The sequence below is a fragment of the Aristolochia californica genome, unplaced genomic scaffold (genome assembly GCF_029961685.1).
Source record: "Aristolochia californica isolate CCGP_79_NKW_82.1479 unplaced genomic scaffold, dmAriCali1.0.hap1 SCAF_12, whole genome shotgun sequence".
Lineage (NCBI taxonomy): Eukaryota > Viridiplantae > Streptophyta > Magnoliopsida > Piperales > Aristolochiaceae > Aristolochia > Aristolochia californica.
In genome coordinates, this window is record NW_027181793.1 from 27,086,329 (window position 1) to 27,113,757 (window position 27,429).

The 27,429-nt window shown below is 41.9% G+C and overlaps 3 protein-coding genes across 3 annotated transcripts in view; 2 read left to right on the plus strand and 1 right to left on the minus strand.

Annotated features, from left to right (window-relative positions):
• Positions 1 to 474: 474 nt before the first annotated feature.
• LOC137946335 (leucine-rich repeat receptor-like protein kinase TDR) lies at positions 475 to 4,145 on the plus strand. The gene is made up of 2 exons (XM_068792590.1): positions 475 to 3,480; positions 3,644 to 4,145. The coding sequence occupies exons 1-2, from the start codon at positions 900 to 902 to the stop codon at positions 3,952 to 3,954; spliced, it is 2,892 nt and encodes a 963-aa protein (XP_068648691.1). The 5' UTR covers positions 475 to 899; the 3' UTR covers positions 3,955 to 4,145.
• A 259-nt stretch (positions 4,146 to 4,404) lies between these two features.
• LOC137945457 (aspartate aminotransferase, chloroplastic-like) lies at positions 4,405 to 15,088 on the minus strand. Its single transcript, XM_068791355.1, has 12 exons — positions 14,906 to 15,088; positions 14,736 to 14,807; positions 14,541 to 14,627; positions 6,875 to 7,069; positions 6,647 to 6,685; positions 6,464 to 6,553; positions 5,941 to 6,049; positions 5,743 to 5,852; positions 5,487 to 5,630; positions 5,223 to 5,389; positions 4,859 to 5,123; positions 4,405 to 4,733 (listed from the first exon to the last, which is right to left on the minus strand). The coding sequence occupies exons 2-12, from the start codon at positions 14,805 to 14,807 to the stop codon at positions 4,602 to 4,604; spliced, it is 1,410 nt and encodes a 469-aa protein (XP_068647456.1). The 5' UTR covers positions 14,906 to 15,088; the 3' UTR covers positions 4,405 to 4,601.
• A 2,328-nt stretch (positions 15,089 to 17,416) lies between these two features.
• LOC137947035 (endoribonuclease Dicer homolog 4-like) overlaps positions 17,417 to 27,429 on the plus strand; it is a 68,408-nt gene continuing 58,395 nt past the window's right edge. Inside the window, exons 1-3 of the mRNA XM_068793326.1 lie at positions 17,417 to 17,729; positions 17,818 to 17,995; positions 23,286 to 23,396. Coding sequence (XP_068649427.1) covers positions 17,641 to 17,729; positions 17,818 to 17,995; positions 23,286 to 23,396 — 378 coding nt within the window. The 5' untranslated portion in view covers positions 17,417 to 17,640. The remainder of the gene's footprint in view (positions 17,730 to 17,817; positions 17,996 to 23,285; positions 23,397 to 27,429) is intronic.

Here is a 27,429-nt window from a genome sequence, read left to right on the forward strand (position 1 = left end):
TGAGGCAGGGTATAGGCGACCTCACCCAATTCGGCTGTGTAAAAATTTACCCAATCCGACCAAGTCACGACTCAACAACCCCACTGGTCAAGAAAACCAGTGATCATCATCAATTCTCCTTTTTTCCCATACTCTTTTGCGAATGAAACCTCCTTCGTACCTCCGATCAACTCAGGGGAAAAGAACTAATAGACTCCTCTTTTTCCATTTCTTGACTCTTCTGTGCAAATCCCTAGTATGATTGTAATGCCGGGGGCCCGTTGCATCTCCTCAAAAGCAGATTCTCCTGTCTCATGCACGCACACGTCCAGGGTCGGTGCGTCTTTTAATGCAGACACCTTTTCACTCTTTTAAATTTTACTTCCGACAGCAAAAGAAAAGTTTATCTTCCTTGCCCCCACGAAACTGCTTTGCATCTTCAGTTTCTGCCCACACGATATTATTTCAGGCTTGAGCCTTCACTTTGCACTGTGTTATATTAGCTGAAACAATCGATACGTGTTCGATGCAGCAATGCAAAAAGCTGAGCGGGTGGGGTGTCGAAGCAACAAAGAGATGCCGTTTCTGGTAAAAGAACGCGAATGCCAAAGATGTGGAGCATCCAAAGCTACTCAGGACTGCAGATGGAGCAAATTATTAGATTCTCGGGGCTGAAAAAGAGAATGAATTCAAACCCATTCGATGATATTCGCTGCTTTTTCTCCTAATGGCGAACACAATCGAAATAAACAAAGCATATCCTTGGCCCACGGTCGCATCAAACAGCAATGGAGTGATATTCTCATCTCAACTAATCCTCCAACGGCCGTCTCTTTCTCCAGTTTCCATGCAACCCAGATAGAGATCTTCTGCTACTGGGCTGCCTACAGAAGCCTCTCTCTTCTAGAACGGTTTCAACTATGGAAGTGCAAGCGGTAACGAGGAGCATTATTGCGTTCATGTTTCTCATCCAAGTTCGGATTTTGGCTGCTGATCGTTACTCGGACGCGCTGTTAGGGCTTAAATCCGAGACACTGGATCCTTCGAACAGTTTGTCTGACTGGATTGCTGGTTCTGGACAAAGTTCTGGTTTCAGAATCGAGGCTTGCAGTTGGTCGGGAATCACCTGTACGAGGAACTCCAGCAAGCTTATCCGTTTAGATCTTTCTCGGAAGAACTTGTTTGGTACTTTATCTGGCAAGTACATCGGGGCTTTGGCCGATCTGGTGGACCTCAACTTGAGTCACAATTCCTTCTCCGGCCGGCTTCCGATGGAAATTTTCAACCTCACCAACCTGAAAATCCTCGACATCAGCAGGAATAATTTTAGTGATCCTTTTCCGGAGGGAATCGCTGCCGTCCAACAGCTCACCGTGCTAGATGCCTTCAGTAACAGCTTCTCAGGTCCACTGCCACTGGAGATCGCCAGGTTAGACTCTCTGAAGGTGCTCAACTTAGCCGGGAGTTATTTTGAAGGTCCCATCCCTCGAGAATATGGAGCTTTCAAGAGTCTCGAATTTCTTCATCTTGCCGGCAATTCTCTCAGTCATCAGATCCCTAAAGAGCTCGGGAACCTTCAAACAGTTGAGCACATGGAAATCGGCTACAATTACTATAGAGGACGAATCCCACCCGAGTTGGGTAACATGAGCAACCTTCGGTACCTCGACATTGCTCAGGCTAATCTCTCTGGCCCAGTTCCAGATCTTCTTTCAAACCTCAGCAGGCTCGAATCTCTGTTTCTCTTCAAGAACCAACTCACAGGACCTGTCCCACCAAGCTTTGGAAACATCAAGTCTCTTGTCAACCTGGATTTATCAGACAATCTTCTTACGGGTCCTATTCCAACAAGCTTCGCAAACTTGAAGAATATAAGGCTTCTCAGTCTCATGTACAATTACATGAACGGTACTGTACCGGAAGGAATTGCTGAGCTCCCTCTGCTTGATACCCTTCTCATATGGAACAATTTCTTCTCAGGATCTCTCCCGCAGAATTTGGGGAAGAACTCTCAGCTCAAATGGGTCGATGTTTCCACCAACAATTTTACCGGGTCAGTTCCACCTAGAATTTGTGCAGGAGGTAAGCTTTCCAAGCTGATGCTCTTCTCCAACCATTTTGCGGATGGACTTTCTTCTGCTCTCTCAAACTGCTCTTCTCTTGTTCGACTCCGGGTTGAAGACAACTCATTTGCTGATTCATTCCCTCTGAAATTCAAGCTTCTGTCTGATATAAAGTATGTGGACATGTCAAGGAACAAGTTTACCGGTGGCATTCCCGGTGAGATATCCCAAGCGGTGAATCTTCAGTACTTCAACGTCTCCAATAATCCGAATCTAGGGGGGTCTATACCTACAGGAATCTGGTCTCTGCCACTTTTGCAGAACTTCTCAGCATCTTCATGTAATATTTCTGGCTATCTGCCCCAGTTTGGTTCCTGCAACTCGATCTCCGTCATAGAACTAGAGAAGAATCATTTATCTGGAGCTATTCCAGAACATGTTGCTAACTGCAGAGACCTTGAGAGACTGGATTTTGCACACAATGCGTTGACGGGCTCCATACCTTCAGAGCTTGCAAACCTTCCACGACTGAGTATCTTAGACCTGTCCCATAACAAACTTACAGGTCCAATGCCTCCAAGATTTGGAAATTCTTCACGATTGGCACTTCTAAATGTATCATTCAACAACATCTCTGGATCTATTCCTTCAGAACAGATCTTTATAACGATGGGTCCAAGTGCTTATATAGGGAATCCATTACTCTGTGGAGCTCCCCTCCAACCTTGCCTCGTAATAGTCCCTCAAGAAGCAGGTTACAGAGTTGGGAATAGAAGTTCCGGAAAACTTGCTTGGGCTTTGGGTCTCTGCTCTGGGTTAGTTTTGATATTGATCCTTGGTGCTCTTTTTCTCCACAAAAGAAGCCAAGTGCAGTGGAAACTCGTGCCTTTCTCTGGACTACCGCTATTCAAAGCTAAGGATATCCTGAGAAGCTTGAGCTATTGTAAGTCAACAGAGACAGAAGCTCCCTCATCGAAGTTGCTCTGCAAAACAGTTCTACCCACAGGGATAACAGTAGCAGTAAGGAAAATCGAATGGGAAGAGAAACAAAGGGAGGTCATTTTGGAATATATAAACCAAATAGGAAATGCTCGACACAGAAACCTCATCAGATTGCTTGGGTTCTGCGGCAACAATTGTGGGGGCTATCTTTTATATGACTACCTTCCCAATGGGAACTTGACTGAGAAGATGAGAGTCAAAGGAGGTTCCAGCCTTGGTAATTGGGCAGCTAAGTACAAAGTTATTAATGGCATTGTTAGGGGACTCTCCTACCTTCACCATGACTGCAATCCTCCAATTCCCCATGGAGATCTGACAGCAAATAATATCATGTTTGATGAAACCATGGAGGCCCATCTGGCTGAATTTGGAATGAAATATCTGTCTCAGATGAATGGGGGTGTGCTTCCTAGAACGTTCGTCATCTCAGACACAGGTACCGCAATCTGTACTTCCAGCTATTAGTTACTAGCATACCCTAAACAGGAATCAAATAGCTTGAATCTCAACGAATACTAAACAGAAGTAAGAAACAGTTAATTGCCTTGATTTTTCTCGTAATATGTTTGACGAGATTCAAATCTGCTGGATTTAAACAGGTGAAACAGACACAGGCCTCGAGAAAGAGATGTCTAGAGACATTTACAGCTTCGGGGAGCTCCTCTTGGAAGTTTTGACCAATGGCAGACTAAAGAATAGTGGAGAACTCTTACAGAGTAAACCCCAAGAGGCAATTCTAAGAGAAATGTACAATGAGAACGCAGGCGGTTGCACTGATGCAGAAAAAAAGGAGATAAAAATAGTCCTGCAAGTAGCTCTGATGTGCACAAGGAGTTCACCATCAGATAGGCCATCCATGGAGGACGTATTGAAACAGCTCTCAGGATTGCAGTCAAACAGAAAACACTAGACTCTCTGTAAAACTAATAACAGAACCGGTTGTGTTTGCGTATCGTATCGGTTATGGCTCAATTTTATATTGTTGTGATCGTGTAAAATATTGGTTCATATTTGCGTTAGTGTAAGTATTATAAAGGAGAGATGGCAGGGACTCAGTAATATGATCTACCTCAAGCTGCGTATTTCTTTGTTTGTTTCTAATTACAAGCTGTAAAGTTCCACGCGACGAGCTCAGTAGCAAGATTTCATTGCATTTATCCGCCTGTCCTTGAACATTGTTTGTTGTATCAGTTATCAACGAACAAAAGCAAGATTACTAATTTACTTGCATGAAAACTAAAACTAGACTTATCTCTATGATGGTTAAAATATCAGAAATTTTAAGGAAATACAAGGATATCATTGATGCTTAGACAAGAAGTCCAAAACATTCGGCATGGCAAAGGTCTACAAATTTATAAGATGTGAAACGCAATAATTGCTTTATTAACATCAATATCTCAGTGGTGTAAAGTTATGTTCTTACACAAAATACTGGCATATTGATGGCAATGACGTAAAATAGACTCAAAAGTACGTTCAGGGAGCTGGAAAACCACAAAAATTTCCCGCTGGAGAAAATTGAAAAAATTAATAGAACGTCACGATAATCTTCTTCTAACCGACATTATAGAACGAGTCGACGATGGCATCTGCAAGGTATTCACAGTTTGACAGAGAGAGTCCGGCCAAGGATATCCTACCGTCCTTGGTCATGTAGACGTGCCACTTATTTGTCATGTTGTCACTCTTAACCAAAAATAAAACCCAAAATTAGATAATTTATTTTATTATCAGTAAAAGAATGTGAGCATGTGAATGTAGTACAAATCAGTTAACAATCTAATCAATCAAAATTATAGGAAAAACCTTACCTGAGCCTTGTTCAATCCTGTAAAGGAGAACATTCCAATCTGCCCGAGGATGAATGACCAATCTTTCCCACTTTTGTCCTTTGAGGAGAGGCTATCAAAAAGTTTTTGCCTGACATTCTTAATCCGTCCAGCCATTAATTCCATCTCTTGTTTCCACTCGTTGAAAAGAACTGGATCGCCAACAACATTAGCTACAATTCTAGCCCCATGAATAGGAGGATTTGAGTACATTGGGCGAGCAAGCCTCTTCAGTTGACTCTTCACCCTGTATTTGAACATTGATTCAAGGGAAAAATTTTAACCGGATCCTGCGGTTGAACATACGAACTAGAACTTAAAGATTGTAAATCCTGTAACTGGATACCTTACTGTTGCATCCGAAGAGGAGCAGACAACATTGATAGCTCCAATTCTCTCTGCATATAGCCCCAAGTTTTTACTGTAGGACTGAGCAACAAATAACTCCATACCACGGGCTACAAACGACCTGACTGATGCAGCATCTTTATCAAGGCTTCCACTCGCAAATCCCTGAGGAAACTCTCATATTTCAAGCACACACACAACAAATGTAGCCAATACCCAGCTAAATGAAAAAATAGAAATTAGAAATCTAAACCTGCCTCACCTGGTATGCAACATCAAAAAATGGAACGTGATTTTTTTCTTGAATCACATCAGCAATTTTCTCCCATTGTTCAGGAGTTGGATCAATGCCAGTGGGGTTGTGTGCACAGCCATGGAGCAGCACAAAAGACCCATCCGGTGCTGCCTAGAAATAGCAAAAGAAATCCTTTGCTGTAACATTCCTTTTAGAGCTTTTAACTCGAGCTGTCACTCAAGATCTAGTAAAATAAACATTTAGTTACCGAGCTTCACACCACCTTTATGTCTGCTATCATCCCCTCAAAATCCAAGCCAACAGTTTTAGGATTATAATAACGATATTCAGACCAAGGAACTCTGGCATCATTGAAAATGTTTTTGTGATTACCTGTTGAGCAAAGATGACAAAACAGTGAGATATAACTTTGAGACAATTTGAAACTGAAGTGGCCCAAAAGCAGGAATGAAATATGCACCCCAGGTTGGAGAAGATATCAAAACTTTAGCATCAGGGAAGTATCTCTGAATAAAAGCCGCAGCAAGGCGAAGAGATCCTGTCCCTGAAAGACTTTGAACAGTTGCAACCTGGACAAAGAAAGTAAAAGAAAATGTCATAAAGAGGGAGAGAGAGATCAAGAAGGTTTGCATGGACTGATGAGGCCTATGAATTAGAGCTATCAAGGACTACAGTCTGTCCAAGATGAAATGAAATGTTACAAATCTAAATACTGTACAAATAAAATTGCAAGGGGTTCTGACTTTGATTGAAATGACATGTTGCCAACCTGAATAATGTACAGATAAAACAGTGGGGAGTTCAGATGTTGAGTTTACAAGAAATAACAATTTGGATAGCAAGCATATCCAATCCAAGAGCAGAGTATCCTTCCCCCAGTAGAAACAAGCATGTACCCAACACTTGACAGGTTGCCTACAATGGATGCGGAAAAGAACCTAATGTTTTAGATTTTTCTTTCTTCAAATGAAAAAGTGACGTACTCTTCCTTGTTGAATAGCAGGATTATCAGCTCCAAACATTAACTCAGCAGTAACTTTGTTGAATGCAGCCAGTCCTTCAATTGGCAGGTACTGCAATATTAGATTTTGAATTTAAACATCATATGAGAAATGTATGGAAGACTGATGAATAAAAACAACTATCTGTTAAGCACTTTAAGCTACCTCTTTGTTTTCACCTTTCTCCAGCATGAGGTTCTCTGCCTGCCAGAAACAAAAAAAATTTACCAACAGCATTTATGATTAGCCCATAGATGAGAAAGAAAAAAAAAAACAACACAATTTTCACTCTAGCATATGAACAATGAAACGTCAATAAAACTCTTTTTAAAGTTATAAACATTCAACATCAGATTCCTTCAGTTATATAGAAAATATTAGGAGAAGCACTACCTTTTTAACTACATTAAGCACATAAGGTTGGAGATCCTCAGTTCGATAGGCTCCAACCCCAAGATTGAGTTTCACATCATTTGTGTCTGCTTTGAATGCTTCAGAAACACCAAGAATTGGATCTGGTGGGGCCATCGTCACACCCTCAAACCGAGAGATATTGACAGCTACAGTCATAGTGATTCGACCTGAAGACTGAAGCATCCCAAATAACTAAAGATGAGATCCAGCAAGTACCAGGAAAGTATGCAGAACGTAGACAGAAGAGTTCATATCAATGCACATAGAAAATCTAAACATTTATACATGGATACAAGATGCAATTTTAGAGGAAATGAGGAAGAACATTTAATCTTCCAATGAACAAATGGTATATAATTTCATATTAGCCATACACTATATTCCTCTTTCTTGTGGTGCAGTGCCTAGAAATAGTATTACAGTTCCTACATTAGTATAAAAAAAGGTATGACATAAGCCCTGTGGCTTCTACCAACAGTGGTGACTTTCTTCTTCAAGAAAAATGGCAGTGATGTTTTAGAAAAGAAAACACTAGATGTTCAAAGCTATTCATTTTTCCCCTATCTGCGGTAAAGGGATGATGTTGAGCACTGTATACATTAAGAATGGCCAATCCGCATCAGTCATAGGAACATACTGTTGAGCACAGAGCAATGAATAGGAGACACATTGCTATCATTTTTATTTTTTTATGAAAGTGTGCATATTGATAAACAAAGGAGGAATACAAACCTAGCTTTGGGGGCCGGACTCCACAACAAAGTGTTGGAGAGACACACCCGCTTTAGCCTGAGAGTTTGCTAAATGATTAGCAGAGCGTGGAATGTGTTTCCATATACAATTTAAACCGAAAAGTAAATTACAAATTTCTTTAAACATATCTCAATGTCGCCACGGGGGGTGACCGTGGTTTGTACACCAATTGATGACTACTGTTGAATCGCCTTCAATACAGAGGGGGCTAGAGTAGACCTTGAGCCCGTGCAGAAGGCCAGAGAGTTTTGCAGTAGTAGAATCTGAGCTGCCAAGGGGTCCAGCATATGAGAAGAGGAATTCGCTATTTCCATTGTGGATAACACCACCAAAGCCTGCAGGACCTGGGCAGCCTAAAGCACTACCATCGAAGTTGAGTTTTGTGTATCCAGGTGGAGAGGGGGTCCATGTGGCCATAGTAGGGGGGCAAGAGGGAAGGGACATCTCAGCAATAGATTTCCAGTTTCCTCTAAAGTTAGAGTCACTGAATTTTTTGAATTCTTTTCTGTTTAAGAGCCAAACAGAGACTTGACTAGATATTTGGTCAGTCAAAACCTCAACAGGACAAAATTTGAGTTTGAATTTCCTTTTGTTTTGTTCTTTTCAGAGAGCCTAGATAATATGACCAATGCAGCAAGATAAAATCATTTTCCCTAACTTTGGGAGTTGCGTACTGACTAGGGAGAGGATTCATATTAAAGTTCTCCAAATCAAATGATGATTCATATTAAATCTCCAAATCCATTTAAGCAACAAAGTAGAGTTCGTTGTGGATGTGTCTCGGATTCCCAGTCCACCTAGTACTTTTGGTTTGCAAACCTCCTCCCATATGACTAGATAATATTTTTTTTCACCATTAGGACCTCCCCAAAGGAAACGTCTCTTAAGGAGCTCAATTCTGTTTTTGATAGACGCTGGGCAATGAAACATGGACAAATAATAGTTAGGAATTCCTTGTAAACATGACTTGATGAGAGTTAACTTGCCTGCTTTGGAGAGAAATTTTCCTCGCCAGGTGGCAAGTCTCCCTTCCAAACGTTCAACGACAGGGTGCCAAGAAGCCTTAGAGGGGAGACGTGGGGTCAGAGGAAGCCCCAAATATGTTCTAGAGGATAATTCAATGCGGCAGCCAATATAATTGGCCACAGAGTTGAGAAGACCAGGCTCAATATTGTACCTAGATATAGAAGATTTCTCCCAGCTGATTTTTTGTTTCTCCTAGCTGATTTTTTGCCGAGACGAGATTTCAAATAAGCTCAATAAGGCACTTAGATTATGAATTTGATTGAGGGTGCCATCGCAGAAAAGAATAGTGTCATCTGCGTATTGGAGGAGGCTAATATCAAGGGTAGGGTTAGGGGAGACAGGGCTTAGCCATCCAAATGATTTAGCCAAACGGATCATTGTGGCTAATTGTTCTCCAATGACAGTGAACAGAAGTGGGGATAGGGGGTCCCCCTGCCTGAGTCCCCTAGAGCCTTTGAAATATCCACAAGGCTTGCCATTTATCAAAACTGAGTAGGAGACGTTGGAGATACAGCTTCTCATCCAGAATCTCCAACGAGTGGGAAAACCCATCTTGTCAAGGAGGTGGTCAAGAAGCTTCCAGTTAACTCTGTCAAAGGCTTTTTCAAAGTCAAGTTTGATAACCACTCTTGGGTTATTCAGCTTCTTGAAGGAGTGAAGGATTTCATGGGCGGCCATAGACAAATCCAGAATATTCCTACCAGCAATAAAACCACTCTGACTGGGGCTGATGACTTTAGGGAGAACAGATTTGAGGCGCTTGGCGAGGATACGGGCTAGGATTTTGTAAGGGCTAGTGGTGAGGCTTATGGGTCTGTAATCTTCAGCATGAACGGACCCAAAATTTTTTGGGACGAGGGCAATGAAGGAGGCTCCAATAGATTTGTAAGTGATACCTACTTGGTGAAAATTGTTCACAAAGTTGTGGACATCACTTCTGATAATGCCCCAGTACTGACGGTAAAATTCCCCATTGAAACCTTCTGGGCCCGGGGCCCTATCTCTCGGCATTCTGAGGGCTGCTGCATCAATTTCATCAGGGGAGAAAGGTTTTTCAAGAAGAGAAGCGTCAGATTCTGAGATCCGACAGAAGTTGATATGGTCAAGGACAGGTCGGTCGAAAAGTTCCTCTGTGTGAAGACCTGTAAAAAACTTAACAAACTCATTAGCAATAGAAATACTAGTTGTACATTCCTCTTCATTGATAATGAGGGAGGATATACGGTTAGTTCTTTTTCTGCCAGATGCATTAGCATGAAAAAAATTTGTATTTCCATCCCCCTCAGAGAGCCATCTGAATCTGGAGCGTTGCTTCCAATGAGTAGTTTCACTAGTTAGGAGTTTTGAGAGATCATGTGAAAAGTTGTTTCTACAAATAAGTTCATGGGGAGAGAGAGTTCTTTGTTCTTCCAGGAGGTCCAGATCTGAGAGTCGGAGACGGATGGAGGTTTTTTGTTCCCTAACATCAGTTGTAAGGGAGCGAGCCCAAGGTCTTATAACTGATTTGAGAGCTTTGAGTTTACAAAGAAACGCCCACCCAGGGTTTGGATGATGAGGGAGATTTTCCCACCAATTCTTCAAGTTTGAGGAAAAAGAATCCTCTGATAGCCATGAATTTTCAAAGCAGAACGAAGAGAATACCCATTTTAGGGGGTGAAAATTTATGAGGATAGGCCAGTGGTCTGAGCTAATTTTGTTGAGAACCTGACCAACAGTATTGGGGAAAAGATTCAGCCAGTCATGATTAACCAATAAACGGTCTAATTTGGAGAGGATGGGAGGGTTTTGAACATTGGACCAGGTAAATTTTTTCCCCGCGAGAGGAATTTCAACTAGTTCAAGGCAGCTAATTAGGTCAGAAAAAACTCGCATTGTAGAGGTAATTCTTTTTGCGGGAGGGCTTTCTTTGGAGCAAGGTAGGGTAGCATTTAAATCCCCCGCTAAGAGACAGGGGACATTCCATTGTTATACTTTAATTAGAATTTCATCCCAGAAGATGGATTTGTCCCCATTATCCGAAGGCCCATAGATCCCCGCGAGGGCCCATTCAGATCCCAGCGATCTGTCCCGAAAACAGATGCATAGACCGAGTTCTGTAGAGACTGCCTCAACCGAATTCGGGTTCCAGATGACAAGAATGCCTCCAGAGTGCCCAATCTCTTCAATTACTACTCACTCAGGGTCAGTATTAAACCAGATACTGCACGCAACTGAGTGGTCAAAAGATTATAGCTTAGTTTCAGTAAATACAACTATATCAGGCTTACATTCAAAAAGGGCAGCTTTGATGAGGTCTCGCTTGGAGGACGAGTTGATTCCACGGACGTTCCAAGATAAGACTTTCATGGCCAGGAGATTCTGTGTATATCCTCGTCCGTGCAGCAGAAGAGGCCATTGTAGAATTTGGAGAAGTCACAACAGTACTCCAACATCTTCTCAAGTCTATGAGGGGAGACGTTGCCAGCCGAGTATTTCATAACCCATGCTTGCATGTTTTTACATCGCTCCTCCCGGGTGAGGTGAGGGTAGTCTTTGAGGTATTCCGAGCGAGGGGGGGAGGGGGTGGAGGGTGGTTCCTATTGAAGGTTGCTGGATTCCGAGGCAGGATTCTTGGATTTATTGCGAGTTTTCCTTCGGGAGTAGGTTTTGATGGGGCCTGCGGGGGGCTCTTTTTGCTTGCGCCTACACCTTGAATAGGTGATGGGAGAAATGTTATTGTTTCCATAGCGAGAGGTGGGGGCTTGTGAGTTGTTAGAGGAGTTGGGGTTCATTGTTGTTGGTGGGGTGCGGAAAAGGAAAATGGAGTTGGACGTGGGAGATGATGCGTAGAATTGGGTGGGAGGATATCCTTTTATAGAAGGTGAGCCTTCGGGAGAGGGGGGAATAGGTTTTCGAGAGATATTTTCATCATGATCAGGATACCATTGGGTTCCCGAGGGGAGGGTGGAAGAATTATATGCTTGGAAGGATTTGACAGGATAGGTAAAATCTGCATCGGGCAAGGTGTGGTTAATAAGATGGTGGAGAGTGGAGATGCTCGAGGACGGAGGATATAGTGGATGAGTAACTTTTGGGGCCAGAGAGTTTAGGGGGTGGCGGGATAGGGGTATAGTGTTTAGGGAGTGCTTTGGGTTTAGTGTTGGAAGATTGCAGGCAAGGTGGGAGGAGTCAGAGTCAGACTGATATGGTATAGGGATATGGAGGCGGTGTTCAGGAATGGATTGGTTGATAGGATGGGGTAGGGTGAAGGTGGTTGATGATTGGGGATGCGGTAGATGATTGACATTCGGGATCAGGGTTATGGGCTCTAGGCTCAGAAATTGAAGATTAGGTAGTGGCAGTGGTTCGGGCATTCCAGTTGTCGTGGGAGTAGAGAAGAAGGTGGTAGTTGGTTCTAGAGAGGAGATCGGGGAAGGGGATATGAGGTGATGTGGAGGGGAAAGGATGTGTGAGTCAGAAATTTCTGACAAAGAAGGATTTTGGGAAGGAGGAATGAGGTGATGTGGAGGGGATAGGTGGTGTGAGTTGGGAGTGTCTGACAGGGAGGAGTTTTGGGATTTGTGGAGAGGAGTGAGGGTTGTGTGAGGTGGAAGGTTCTCGGGCTCTTGAATAGGCAGTTATAGAGAGGGATTTTGGGATTCGTAGTGGGGAGTTGGGGTAGTGTAAAGTGGGGTATTCTTGGGTTCTGGAACAGCCAGAGGCAGAGATGGATTTTGGGATTTGCAGAGGGGAGTGGGGTTAGCGGGAATTGGAGTATTTTCGGGTTCTGGAACAGGCGATGAGGTGATGGATTGTATGATGGGAGTGGTGGTTTTGAAATTTGAATTTTGTTTCGAGATGATTCCAGGTGGGGGGTCCGAGTTGGTTTGAGTTGGACCAGTGAACTTAGGCCGTATCAATGGGTCAGAGTAGCTCAGGTTTGACTCAGAACTCAATTGGGATTTTTGTGAGTCAGTCGCGAGTCCAGAGCTCGCGAGTCGGGATCAATGGGGGGGAGGGGGCAGCACAGATCACCGAACTCCAGTGAGATCCAAACGGAAAAATCACCAGAAAGAAGCTCAACGAGTTTAAGTCCTCTTACCGGAGATTTTGGCTTGATGAATAACTTCTGCCAAAGTAATTCCTGAGGATTGTCCTCAGCCCATATGAATTCACCGAAGAAATTGGCTATGCTTTCGATCGTTTTCTTGCATCGGAGTTCCGTCGGTCTGTCGTGCACTGTTACTCTTTGTCTGGTCCAGGATAAGCCGGAATCCCAAGGCCATTTGCCTATAATGGGGGATCCTTCTTCATTTTTGCTTCGGATGAACGCCTCTCTGTCTTCTGGGGCATTGAAGGCTATCATCCAGAGTAAATCATGGACGTGGGTGGCCTTTGTTGGCCATTGGATTTCCCCAGACCAAGCTCCGATGGACATGATTGAGTTGCAATCATTCGTAACAGCAACAATTGCAGCAGAAGATAACCTTTTCCTACCCTCTTCTAGGATCTGTTCGGGGAGGATGAGAGAAAGATGATTTTCGGGGGTGGGGGGTGGGAAGGGGGGTAGTTTCCTTTGGGGATTGTATCAGGATTTTCTGAGTGAGAGGGCAAGCAATGGGGTTTGCAGTGGTGAGTTTTGGGGTTTCTGTGTTTTTCTCAAGGGTAGAGACGAGAGGCGATAAGGTAGGGTTTTTTTTCTGGTAAGCGATGGCTAGCTTTTCTGGGGTTTGACGGTGAGAGAGGTGGAATAACGAAGATATGAATTGTCTCCAACCCAATCCCGAATTGGGGCTCTGCTGTATAAAAATCATGCCCATGATTTTATTTGCTCGCCTTTGGGAAACCGAACATTCGAGCTTTCCCCCATGGAACTGGGTGCGGATCTGGAACTCCAAATCCCATGTGAAGAGGGAGCGGCCGAAGCTTTGACCGATCTTCCCCTCCAAAACCTTTTCCAATACGAAGTAGAAAGCTTCGACGGCCTCAATTGGGATGGGGAAATCCAATGGCCTTCGCTGGCCATTGGATTTCCCCATTTCGGAAGTGAAGATCCTCTGGGTTGTCCAGTCGATTCTCCTTTTGCTATCATTTTAATTTCAATATAAAGAAGATTTTAGAGAAAGTGAAACATAAAACTACATATAGTGATACAAATAGCATAAAGTTTTCATAGTACTCCAAACCCGGCCACCAGCCATTGTGAAAAAACTTGAGAAAAGCATTTCCAATTGTTGTACATGTAACAAGCTCTTCAAAACTATTCATATGTTGAAGAATGTAGTTCAGGGGCACTTTAATCATAGCTAATGTAGTACTTTGATCCCTCTGTTTTTTTATGTTATGTATTTAATATACTGTTTATTTGCTTGCTTAGTATCATGTGAAATTTTGAACACCAAAGAGATGGTGCATTTTTTTAAATTCGTACAATTGTCACTTAGGAGATATAAAAGAGAATTAGAAGCTGAGCCCCACCCCTGATCTTCTGGCCATCTTTAATTCCATAGCCTTTCCTTCTTCTCTCTTGTTTCCTTCTCTTTTCCCTTTCTATCTCCAACTCCAAATCCAGAATTCCACTTCACATAATTCAAAGCTAATTTAAAATTTGTCCAAAGATATTGTCCTACTGCAGCTCGAGTAGAAATTTTAGTACCATAGCACCTCTGACTATTTTACGTCGCCAGGTATTAATCATATGAAATTCTATTGCATTAGCTCACAAGGACTCAAACTTCACAACAAAATTTCTAGTGTAGCTGTAGTATTGTCCGTGTTGCTGTTTCTTTTTTGTTTCAAATGACTTTTCTACTCTTCACTTTATACTTCACAAGAAGTTGGAAAACTTTAATAAGCTCGTATTCAGAATTCTTTGAGATAAGTGTACCTGTGCGTTGTGAAAAATATTTTGTTTCATTTCTCCAAACAAACTTCTCCCGGCAGTACCACCAATCTTTACCTTTGGTAAGATCACCTATCAAAAGGCCAAGAGCGATCATAATCAAGAGAATACCAACTATTCAACATCTAAAACAAACCAATATTATCGAACCAAAGACACTAGAATTGATAACCGCAATACCTTGCTGCTTTCCCTCCTTTCAAGCAAGACCGAGGCAGATGCCGGAGCCAGCGAAAGCATCGTAGAGGCCATCTGAATTCAAAATGAAATGATAACGCGATGAAATCAAGCTCAACAGAAGTAAATTATGCCAATGAAATGAGTAACGGTAGTTGATCTTAAGGACGTACGGAACTCAAAGCCAACTCGAGATCTGATCTTAGAAACAGCGATAATATATCCTACGAGATGAGTGAAATTTCAGATTACACGAAAGCAATTCGACTTAGTAAGAGAGATGAGAAACTGCGGAGCCCCCGAAGTAGGAAAACAGGCCGTAAGCCTGTGAAGCGATAAAATCAACGTGACTAACAGGTCACTGCTGGAGGGAGAAAAGCGGCAAATCACATAGATCCGGAACTCTCCCTCTCTCTCTCTCTCTTAAATAGGAACAACTTCGGTCATGAAGAGTAATGCCCTGGCATGTCCTGGCATTTAGACTAGAGCCTGTATCATAATTATGTTGTTATTTAAAATCTTATACAAAATTTGTAAAGAAATTTACATTTAAAAAAAAAAAAAAAAGGAAGGGAGACCCTATTATCATCAATATCCAAAGGGTCTGCTCCTCCTTGGTTACAATCTTCCTCGATCATAAGGATATGGGAAGGGGTAAAAGGTCCTTCCCCCATCTTCATCCACATAGGTGTCTTTTCTTTATTTTTAACCTCCTTCCGAGAGGAAAGTTGAAAGTAATCACAAATAAAAAGTGATAAAATTTCACCTTCATTACATGAAGAAACAGGGTGATTCATTTTCATATGGTGAGGTGAAATTTTTCTCACATTCTATGTAAGTTAACACATTTGCAGTCATTTTTTAAGAGATTTTAATTTCCATCTCAAAGTTTCAAGTACTCTAACAAACCCATAAAATCTCCGATCGGTAGAGAATTTCCAAAGAGTGAGTGAGAATAGGTCAAATAGATAGTTTGTCTTTAGTCCTATAAATGGGACTCACACGTCTTGTAAGTGGACCACATATTAATAGAGCAAGGGGAGATCTAAATTTTGTAGTGTTGCCACTTTTTTTCTTCTTCATCCCGGTCCATGTATTTACAATTGAGTAAGTTTAAATCGATCTTACCTAGGGTTAGTTTGGAACCCTTAGAAAATAAAAAAATAACAAAAATGAGAATTTGATCATTATTATTCCAAAAAATAGTTAGTAAAAATGAGATAATGATTAAATTTTTATTTTCACAACTATTTTTGAAAATAGTAATAGTCAAATTCTCATTTTTTTTCTTTTCCCATGGTGTTCCAAATAGACTCCTAAAGCCTAAGACTACACTTGTGTTAGGCTCCCTAGCCATGGATCGTGTCACCCGACGATCTCCCCGTGATTCCAGATTGAACTGCTTCGTGGAGGAGGATTTAGTGTTCTTTGAGCGACCAATTTCTGAAACTAGTGAGCTTTCGAAGGAAGCTCCACCTTGGGCCTCGAGAGAGAGAGAACCCGATCTTGTTTACTCTAATTGATCAATACTTGATTCTTTTCCATTCAACGACATCCCTATAGTTTTGAAATAAATTACATCAATAACAACTAACTGAAAAAACTGAAAATTACATAAATTACCCTCTCCGTCTACTAGTTACTCTAGATGCTATCGAGTCCATAACAACTTGTCCGTTCGACATATAACAAATTGGTTTAGTCCCTTATTCTTTGTTCTTTGTTTTTATTTTTAACTCTCGAGCCCTAATCCATTTTCCTTCTTTGTTAAGGTGCCTTCAAGGATGTTCTCCCCTACCAGATTTGTGAACAAAAAAGAAGAAATCTTGAGCATGCTCTTCAGTGTCCAAAGGGAGCTTAATTTTGAATTCAAACAATTAAAATAAATTTAAACAAAATTTAGACAATAAATTTAAAGGGGGTCCAAGAAAATAAAATGAAAAATTGATAATTATTATTTAAAAAAATAGTTAATAAAAACAAGATAATTATTAATTTTTTTTGTTAACTATTTTTGGAAATAATAATAATCGAATTATCATTTTATTTTATTTTCCATGGGGTTCAAAGAGACCCTCAAGAATTCCAATGATTATCAATATATTTTCGAATTTAATGATAGCTGTCTCTTTTTCTTTATTTGTTAGACATTTTAAAAACATTAACCTAAACCTGTTAGGGTTGCAAGCTTGAGTTATCCAAAAATGGTTTAATCAGAAGCTAACCGATTGGAATAAATTTGAACAAGATTTAAACTTTAGGGGGGTTGGGCACAAATCGGACCCAATTCCCTTCTTATCGTAAGGGAATGAAATGGACCGGCTAAAGAAAGGTAAATGGCATATTCGCACGAGTGCATCTATGAAAATGACGCAAGGAGGTATGCTATAATATCAATAACCACTTTTTCTTTAAGGGTGACTAGATAACGTGCATCGCAAGTTTTCTATTGGACAATTTTCTCCCAAAATCGAGGAACAGAAACTTTTGCCATAAACGAAAGTTCAAGTGTTAGTGAACAAAATTTCCGGATGAGGCCTGGGATCTCTGTGTGCGTCTTTTATGGATTAATAGGACCCTCTTCTTACGTCGTTGCTCAGCGGTTGATGTAGTCGGTCCGCCACAATAGCACTTCATTTACCCTTCCGTTTATTGGATGCCTTGTCTAAATGCGATGGGCCGCCAAAGGACGTCTCAGACGGTTTAAAATGGCCTCGTCTACATAAAATTCTTGCTCTCCGATGACGACGACGCCGACGATGCTCGAGCTTATTTCTGGACCCCTTGCCTTCTGTAAAGTCCATATCTAATACGATTTTCGTCTATTTGTCTTCGTCAAACCTTTTCTGAACCCTCTACCTACTCTGAGTAAGGCTACTCCTCTGTCTTCACTCTCGACTCGGGCCTTATGGCCGTCGTCGAGACTGGAGATCTCCAGCCTCAGATAAGTTCGAGTGATCAAATTCAAGAGAAAGATCCCAGAAAAATAGCCAGAAAGTAATATGGTTTCCTTTTTTTTTTTTTTTGTTTTCTAAGGTTTCCGAGAGGAGGGATTGTACTTAGGAGTTGTTGGTTGAATTTTCAGGTATCAATTGGACCTGTGTAAGACGGCGGTGGAAGAGAACACCATCGTTTACCTGGAGACAGGTTGTGGGAAGACGCACATAGCAGTGCTACTTATTTATGAACTCGGGCACTTGATAAGGAAACCTCTGAAAAATGTCTGCGTCTTCCTTGCGCCTACAGTGCATCTTGTTCGACAGGTTAAACTGTTCAATCATGCTTGAATTTTACATCTTTATCATTTTTCTCCTTCTCTTTTACTTGTTCTTACTTTTTTTCTGCTTTCAATATTGAGACTTAAAATAAAATATTGAGACTTAACATCTTCTTTCTTTTATCGTTGTCAAATTAGCTACCACTTACTACAAACACTCGAGTACATAAATAGCCAATAACAATGTTAATCAAGTATTTTTTTAGTATCTGTTATGATAATTTAACTAAAACTTTATTTCGGGATCAGATATGCTAGTACACATTTACTAGCATTGAGTTGGTACCCTATCATACTGTGAGGATTAATGAGACCCATCTGCAAGCCCTCAATTGTTATGCTCCAAGAGACGATGTGTCAGAACTTGACTGCCGCCATTGTTCGGGAAATTTGGCCTTGCCCTACTCTGGATTGACATGCCATTGATGTGGTGGGCCACTTAGGTGGTATGATTGCTCTCTGGAACTCCAACATGGTTGACCTCACTGATCTCTGCCTTGGTCAGTTCTCGATTGGGATGAGATTTCATGATTGTTGCTCGGATTGCATCTGGGAGTTGGCTGGGGTCTACGGACCTACCAGATACCGGCAGCATAGATCTTTTTGGGAGGAGCTTCACGTTCTTCTCCAGCTTTGGTCTGTGCCTTGGCTTGTCGCGGGGGACTTTAACGTGATCAGATTTTGCAACGAGAAATCTCCACATGCCACCAATATCTCCTATTCCATGCGAAATTTTGCGGATTTCATTGGAAGATCTGAGCTTGTGGAGATTTTGTTGTCCAAAAGGACCTTTACTTGATCGAATGAGCAGAGGCAAGACACTCTTTCAAAACTCGTTTGATTTCTTTCAAGTTCTGATTGGCTTCAATAAATGCATCTGGCGAGGTTCTTAACCGTGTGGGATCTGACCACTGGCCAATCCTCCTATCCACCTCTTTTGGAAGATGGGGAGCGATTCCATTCCATTTTGAAAACTCATGGTTGTTAAATGAGGATTTTGATCATCTTCTGTCGAATGGTGGTCTAGTTTTATTGGTGGCGGCCGAGCCGACTGGCTTCTCCCTCAGAAGCTGAAACTACTCAAAGGCAAATTGAAATCGTGGGCTTCTAATCTGAATTCCTCCCTTTGTGCTGAGAAAGCCTCCCTCCTCTCCTAGATTGATATCTTGGACTAGACTGAAGAACAAAGGTACGTCTCAAAAGCTGAATTCTCTTCCCACTTTGTGCTTCAAACTTGTCTCCAAGCTATTCTTCACTTGGAGAAAGTGCGATGGAAGCTACGTGCCCGTTTCCGATGGTTGAAGGAAGGGGATGCCAAGACAATTTTTTTTCATGCCGTCGCCTTGGTGAGGCGGAGGACTAACCGAGTTACTTCATTATGTGTTGCCAATGAGGTTACCTCGGATATATCTTCTATCACTGATGCTTTAATCAAGTTTTCTGTAGATCTTTATACTGAGGAGTGTCCTCTTTGACCAAGATCACAATACTTCCACTTTGCCAAAATCTTTGCTGCTTCATTCCTGAAGCTTCCTTTATTTGATATGGAGATTGAGAAGGCTGTTCTAGGGCTGGCTTGTGACTGTGCGCCTGGTCCCGATGGCTTTAATGGAGATTTCTACCGCAGAGCTTGGCCCATTATTAAGCAGGACATTTCTAATATGGTTCGGGGCTTTCACAAGGAAGGCATTACATTCAAAAGCATGGGGGCCTCTTTTATTGCCTTGGTCCCGAAGAAGGCTAATGTTGAGCAACCAGGTGGCTTCCGCCCCATCAGTCTCATCTCCAACTCTTACAAAATTATTGCTCGGCTCCTCGCTTGTCGTCTGAAGACCTTCCTTCCCTTGGTCATTCATCATGGTCAAGGTGCTTTCCTTAGGGGAAGGAACATTCTGGACTCCTCCATGTCGGCGCGTGAACTTTTTGATCATTACTCCCGTTCCAATACTCCTCGTTTTGCTTTGAAACTAGATCTTGAGAAGATCTTTGACTTGGTTAATTGGGATATCTTGGATGATCTTGGATGATCTTTTGGGTCGGATGGGGTTTGGTGACCGTTGGTGGCTTTGGATTAGAACCTGCATCATTCGGCCTCCTTCTCCCTCCTTATTTATGGGACTGTTTGCGGCTTTTTTAAGGGAACCAGGGGAATTCGACAAGGGGATCCGCTATCCCCCCTTTTATTTTATTTATTTATTTTTTTGATTTTTAGATCCCCCCTTTTATTTAACATCATGGTTGAGCTCCTCTCAGCTATGACCTACAAGGCTAAGGAGGTTGGTTGGTTGGAGCCCATCAACAACATTGAGGTTTTCGATGTTCCCCTCCTTCAATATGCGGATGATACTCTATTATTCGGGGTTGGATCTTTGGATTATATTATGAAGGTCAAGGCTTTGCTGGGCTTTTTGAAATTGCTTCAGGGTAGAAAGTTAACTGGCATAAGACCACTTTATTGGGGTTTAACATCAACTCGGAGGACCTTCGATCCATGGCTGATCTTTTGGGTTATTCTCTCTCTACCCTTCTGGCCACTTAAATTCGGTCTCCCCCTTTTCACCTCTCGTATCAGCAAGGACCTTTGAAACCCAGTTATTGAGAGGCTGGAGTCTCGTTTGGGTACTTGGAGGGACTGTCTCCTCTCAAAGGCAAGGAGGCTTAACCTTCTCAAATATTATTTGGCGGGTATCCCAAACTATTTTCTCTCATTCATGCATTGCCCTGCTTTGATTTACTACCAAATTGACGGTTTGATGAGGAAATTGCTTTGGAGTGATATCTCTAATGATTTTAAGTATCATTTGGTGGGTTGTAAGGATGTTTGCACTTCCAAATCTGGGGGTGGGGGTTGGTGTTCAGCTCACCAAGGATACGAATATGGCCCTCTTCCTCAAGTGGATATGGAAATTTAACACTGTTGGCAACAACCTTTGGAGACCAATGGTGATTTTCAAGCTTAACTGGCAGGAACCATGGTGGACCTCGGGAGGGCGGAGAACTGCCCTATCTCCAATTTGGAGAGCTAATTTTCTTCTTCTTCTTCTTCCGTTATTCCGGTTGGGCATTCGCTTCCATGCTGGTAATGGTCGCTCGATTCGCTTCTGGGAGGATTGGTGGGTTAGCTCTGGGCCTCTGAAGGCTTCTTTCGGTAGCGTTTGGCGGGCCACCACTCAGTGTTGCTTGTCGGTTGCAGATGCTTGGGGTTCAGGAGCTTGGGATCTCCGGCTTTGTCGTGGTCTTGATGATGCAAATGCCCTTCTTGCTTCTCGCCTGTTGGAGGTGATTTCCTTCTCGTGTTGCATTGGATGATTTGTTGGTTTGGTCGCTGGAGGCTAGTGGTCTGTTTTTTGTCTCCTCCTCCTACTCCGTCATCAAGGGATGGACTTCGGCAACCCCCAACCATGAGGTGGCTCTTATTTGGCGTCATTTGGCTCCCTCGAAGGTTAAGTTCTCCCTATGGAGTGCCGGGCTTAATAGAATTCTCATTGCAGTCAACCGTGAGGTGCGCCTCTTGCCCTCTATGTGGTCTTGAAGAGGTGACTACTACCACGTCCTTCTTCCTTTCCTTTCTCTTGGTTCGTTTGGATGAGCATTCTTAGTCGGGTCGGGCTTCAACTATGCTTGCCGAATGACCTCCTAACGGTAGAGCGCTTGCTCCTCGGGGTTCCCTTCCCTAAATTCCTAAATTGGGCAAGATGATCATTTCAATTTGTGTTCCCTTCATCACCTAAGGTATTTGGATGGAACACAAAAATAGGTGATTCAATGCCAAACATCTCTCTCGGGATCGGGTCACCTCCTCCATCATTGGCCTCATCTCCTCGTGGCTTCATTCCAGGAAGGAGTTTTTTTGCTCTCTCTGGGCTCTTGCTCAAGGACAACTGGAGTATCATTCCTTAGATGGGAGCCCCGATGAAGCCTCCCGCTATGCAGGAATGGCAGCCTCCTCAATCGGGCTTCATCAAGCTGAATTTTGATGGTAGTTCTCTTGGCAATCCTGGTATGACGGGCTATGGTGGTGTCTGTCATGATTCGGGTGGCAACCAGCTCATGTTCTATTCTGAACCTATGGGCATTTCTAGCTCCACTGTTGCCGAGCTTCAGGCCCTCCTTAGAGGCCTCATCATCTTCCGTGAGTACTTCTCTGGTCCACTCCACATTGAGGGAGACTCTGTGGTGATTTTTGGATGGTTCTCCTCTCCCTCTTCTCCTCCGTGGCGTCATTGGGATGTGTACTATTATGTTTTAGACATTATTCCCCACCTTACCTGTATTTGGTCCTATGTTCCTAGTTTTACAAATTCTATTGCTGATGTTTTTGCTAGGCAGGGAACCTCTCTCCATTCCCTTCTTGTAAAGGAAAATGCCTACCTAGTTTGTTGTTTTGCTTCTTGGTTTAATAAAATCATCACTTTCTCAAAAAAAAAAAAAAAAAAAAAAACTAAGGGAAATTTATTGTGGTTTTATGTAAAATATACTCTAATTATTAAAATAATTTTATTATGTGAACATATTCGGCACATTATAGTTATTACAAGTTTGTTATTACTAAATATGATCTTATACATTTATATACTTGTTTATTTATAATTATATTTATACATAATTGTATATCAATATTATTTTGGTAATGAAAACAACTTAATTCATTCAGAAATGTGCTATAATTATTAAAAACCATAAAAGAACAGCCACGTCTAAGTAGTCAAACTTGGAAATATTACTATGATGCTGTGAATATATGAGAAAGATATGATGCTGTGGATATACTAAGATAAGTTAAATATAGAAAAAGATCATAACAATATAAGCAACCAACTACATATTATGTTAACTATGATTTAATTACTTAATTACCTTTGGATATATCTAGTAAGAAAATATATGTTAGTTTAATTATAACTTAATAAATATTAAATACATTTATGAGGATAATATTATAAATAATTTCTAAGGAGATTGGTGTAGCAATAGGACAAAGTGATCTATTGATACCTATGTATCGATTGATTCAATTGGAAACATATGGAAACAGATGAAAACTTGTGGAAACTTAGTTATTGGCAAATAGGATACTACTTGTAGTTATTGTTTCCTAGGCTATGGAAATGGATAAATATTGGTCCTTATTGGCGGATACACAATGAAATAGAAAATCATGATGCTAGTGCATGTACTAGCAAATCTGAAGTCATTTATATCTAGCCTTTTATATATGTTAAGTTATCCCATCATAATGTCTCACATGTTTCTTTTTATTTTTTGTTTTTTTTCAGCAAGCAATGGTTGTTGAACATTCCACTAATTTCAAGGTCGGGAGTTACGTTGGCAATTCTAAGCATTTGAAAAACCATCTTGACTGGCAAAATGAGATTGAACAGTACGAGGTTGGCAACCTTTTCTTTACAGTGTCTTGTTTTAGCTTTGTGTTGTGGACTCAATAGCACACCGAGTCACACAACGAAGGAGGCAACAACAACTCACTCAATAAGATTTATTTCTTATATTACTTTGAGTAGGATTTATTTCTTATATTGTTTTAAGTAGGAGTTATTTCTATTTACTTTATATGTAGGGGCATTATGGGGAATTATTATAACCCTAACCCTAAAACTCCATCACGTGATCTATTTAAGGGAAAGGAATGAATGAAATAGGTAAGCTTTGAGATTTTAGAATAACCTAGTGTAAACAGGTTGAGATCACCTCTTGATCTCGAGTTTAGGGTTTACTCCAAAAATCCAACCTATCCTTCACCCTCCATTGCCATCCATCTTCACCCAAATTCATCCACCATCATCCCTACTAAGAAAAGGAGCTTCCTGCCCCTTTTCCAAGTCCAAAGAGGAGGTCTGTCCTCCTCCTCGGCAGCAGCAGCAAGAGAGGTCTCAAATCCTCCCTTACCGAGCAGAAAAGTGAGGATCTTCATCCTCATATCTTGAGCAATTCTGGTGCAGCGTGGGAGCTGATCATAGCAGCAAGAAAGAGGTAATAACCTATCCCAAACTCGTGCTTCAAGTTAATTCAGAAAGTAGGATTGCACTCTTAGCTAGAGTAGCAACAAAGAGGGTCAAACCCTCTTTGCCGTGAGCAAGAAAAGATGGCAGCTTGCTCTAGCAAGCCAGCGTTGCTGTGGGGTATCCTACCTATCACAACTACTCGGTAAGACCATCAAAAGAGGAGCTTTCCTCCTGGCCGAGCACTGGTCAAAGAGAAAGACTCCTATACAGACCCTTGACATGAAGTGAGTTTAAATTCTGAGTGCTGGAGTCTCAAGTTCCACGCTGTGTTACTCGATCCATGACCCGGGACCGTAACACTTTGCCGTAATTGACTTGATCATATCATAGAGTTGGGTGAGGTCGGTAGCACGAGAAAGTGAAACAATTTTTTAAGTGGAATACTTTGCATGGTGGTCTACTTTCTCATAGGAAAATTTTGTTTGTCTATTGGTGGTAGTTATATGAAAGTTTGAGCCACATAATTTTGCTGAGATTTATGAATTTTTAATTATAATTGATGGTGGGTACAAGGACCCACTATTTGGTGGTTGTAAATCTAGTCTCAATGTAGTTGCTGAGTGGAATACTTTGCTTTGGCTAAGATTGAGGAAAATCTTGGGTTTACTAGTTGGAAACGGGTCTCCTTGCTTCATTTAGTCATTGTAGGAATTCTAGTCATCTCATAGTGTTGTGCATGAAGTGGCTTTCACTTGGCAAATATGTGCCCCTCCCAAAATCAAAATTATCATGTGGAGTGCTTGCCGCAACAAGATCCTTACACAGACAATCTTAAAAGGCATGGCCAACACTTAGTTGATCCCCTTTACCCTCTCTGTTGTTCAGTGGAGGAATCGATTGGCCACCTTCTCCTTTTTTGCCCCTTCTCTTGGCGGGTGTGGACCTCTATTCTTTGCCGATTTGGAGTTCAGTTTTGTTTGCCCACGGACCTCTCCGTTGCCAGTCGAATGCTTCTTGGCATTTCTTTTGAGAAAATTGATGATCTTCGCCTGCGTCACTTTCATTCCGTAGGGTCTTTGGAACTAGAGAAATCGCAAACGTTTCAATGCCAAGTTTGAATCTCTGGAGAGAGTCACTGACATCATTTTGTGGAATATTTCTGTTTGGTAGTCAGATCATCTCCTTTGCCGGCCCTTTAGGGATTGCTTATTTGATGACGGCCGAGCTTCTCGCCCTCAACGGGCTCTGCATCTTTTGTGATCATTGCAGTGGTCCTCTCCACATTGAAAGGGACTCCAAGGTGTTGATTGGCTAGTGTGCTCACTACCCTGCCTTCCCTTGGTGCTAGTGGGATGTGTTCTTTGAGATTATGGATATTGTATCCCATTTCGAGATCAACTAATTCTAAAGTTGATGCTCTAGTTATGCAGGGAACCTCCCTCCAATCCTTTGTTGATAGGGGTTCACTCCTTAAGCTGTTGTTGCTTTTTTTGTTCTTTTAATAAAATTATCTTTCATGAAAAAAAGAGTGCAAGTCTAGGCCCAGGTGCTTTTTTCTAATGACTTGCATGTGTTCTCTTTGTGGTCAGTGTATGTTCTGTGTAGCCCAATGTTTCATGTCTTGGTCCAGTTTTTTAATTGACAAAAGGGTGGAGAGGAGGGAAGTGGCTGGCAAGTAAAAGGCCTCATCTTTTCAGTGCTTGTACATATTTTTCACATCTTAGGCTACATGTCTAAGAGTGAGAGACGTTGTTGTGGTGGAGTTGCCTCAACTTTAACAATAATGATGTATTATTCTTTCATGTTAGATAAAATATTCCACTAGAAGTGACGTGACGTACTACCCTTATGAATGTATATCCAACGTGAATAACTTTAATCTGTTATCTGCATGTTCATGGGCCCTAGATTTTGTCTTAAAGCCATCAATGATTTTCCTAGATTGGAATTTTATGACAGCAAAATTGGTTATTGTGATAAAAATAGTCAAAGTTCAAAACCAAATAAGGAAAAGAAAAGTTGTTACGACATATGGGTGCATACTGTTGCTTTTGAAGTTAATCACAACTTAAGGTTATCATGTTATCACAAAACCTGTAGCTAACTGCTCCAAGCTCCAGAAATTTGTTGTTTATTTGTGGCTCCATCGAAGTCCTGAAACTCAGAAAGAAGAGAACACCTCGCGTGCTTTCAATTTTCAATTTTCAATTTGGTTCAAATTGAATAGTGTCCTCTTGCTTAAGTGGATTTGGAACCTTAATGCCAACTATAGAAATTTGTGGAGAAATATGGTGTGCTACCATCTTCATATTCCAGGGCATTGGTGGAGAGAGGGAGGATTTGGAAATCCGTTTATAAGCTGCTTCCAACCGTCAAGGGGCGACCTCCTTTTACCTAGGAAATGGGAGGACTCTTTTATTCTGGGTTGACTAGTGGTGCGGTTCCCGCCCCTTCTTTGAGTAATACTCGGGGCTGTACAAGATTGCTATGGACCTTTCGTGCTCAGTAGCAAAATCTTGGAGTAATCTTTCTTGGAGTCTTCTCTTCCGCTGAAGCTTGAATGATGATGAAGCTGTAGCCTTCTACTTGCTTCTTTCAAGTCTCAGTAGTACCATCCTCCGGGAGAGAGTGCCAGATTAGCTGTTTTGGAAGCCTAGCATCAGTGGTACATTCACAGTCGCTTCAGCCTATTCCCACATTAGGGAAGCTGTCCCCAGTTAGCCAAAGCACAAGGCAAATCTCGCCTAGAGACTGTCAGCGCCTAACAAAGTAAAATTCTTTATTTGGATAGCCATCAGAGTGCAAATCCTCACGACAGACAATCTTCATAGGAGAAGTTTCACCGCCTCGAATGCTACCTGCCCCCCTATGTGGCATTTGTGAGGAGTCAGTACGACATGTTCTTCTGCATTGTGGCTTTTCGTGGAGAGTTTGGATTACAGTGTTCCAGAAAATCGGTATTCAGGTGGGCCTCCATCAAGATCTATTTGGCACTTTTCAAATGGTGCTTGGGACTTGCTTCCCTAAAATTGGCAAGATTCTGCTCTTTGCTTGCCTTGCTCACATCCCTTGGTGTCTTTGGCTTGAGAGAAATAATCGGATATTCAATTCCAAGTTCAGCAATCTAGATAGTACAATTTCTTGCGCCTGTGGTTATGGTTTCCAGCTGGCTCCAGACCAGGAAGGAATTTGCTCTTCAGGTCGGTGTCTCCCTTTGATGGAATTGGTGTCTTCTGGCCCACATGGCGGGTCCCCAGAGGATTCCGATCATGACCGAGTGGGAGCCTCCCCCTAGTAATTGCATTAAGCTGAATTTCGATGGTAGTGCTTTGGGATGCCCAAGATCGGCTGGTGCGGGGGGGGGTTCAGGAATCATAGTGGAGAGACTATTCTCTCCTATGCTGGGCATGTGGGCATTGTAGATTCTATCACTGCGGAGGTGAATGCTCTTCATTTTGGG

Bases quoted from the DNA above. Each gene is read 5' to 3' on its own strand.
- LOC137946335 (XM_068792590.1), top strand. From the start codon at position 900: ATGGAAGTGCAAGCGGTAACGAGGAGCATTATTGCGTTCATGTTTCTC. The intron at 3,481-3,643 runs GTACCGCAATCT...GGATTTAAACAG, and splicing joins GTTCGTCATCTCAGACACAG to GTGAAACAGACACAGGCCTC.
- LOC137945457 (XM_068791355.1), bottom strand. From the start codon at position 14,807: ATGGCCTCTACGATGCTTTCGCTGGCTCCGGCATCTGCCTCGGTCTTG. The intron at 6,554-6,646 runs GTAGCTTAAAGT...CTAATATTGCAG, and splicing joins AGAAAGGTGAAAACAAAGAG to TACCTGCCAATTGAAGGACT. The intron at 5,853-5,940 runs GTGCATATTTCA...TTTGCTCAACAG, and splicing joins GATATCTTCTCCAACCTGGG to GTAATCACAAAAACATTTTC.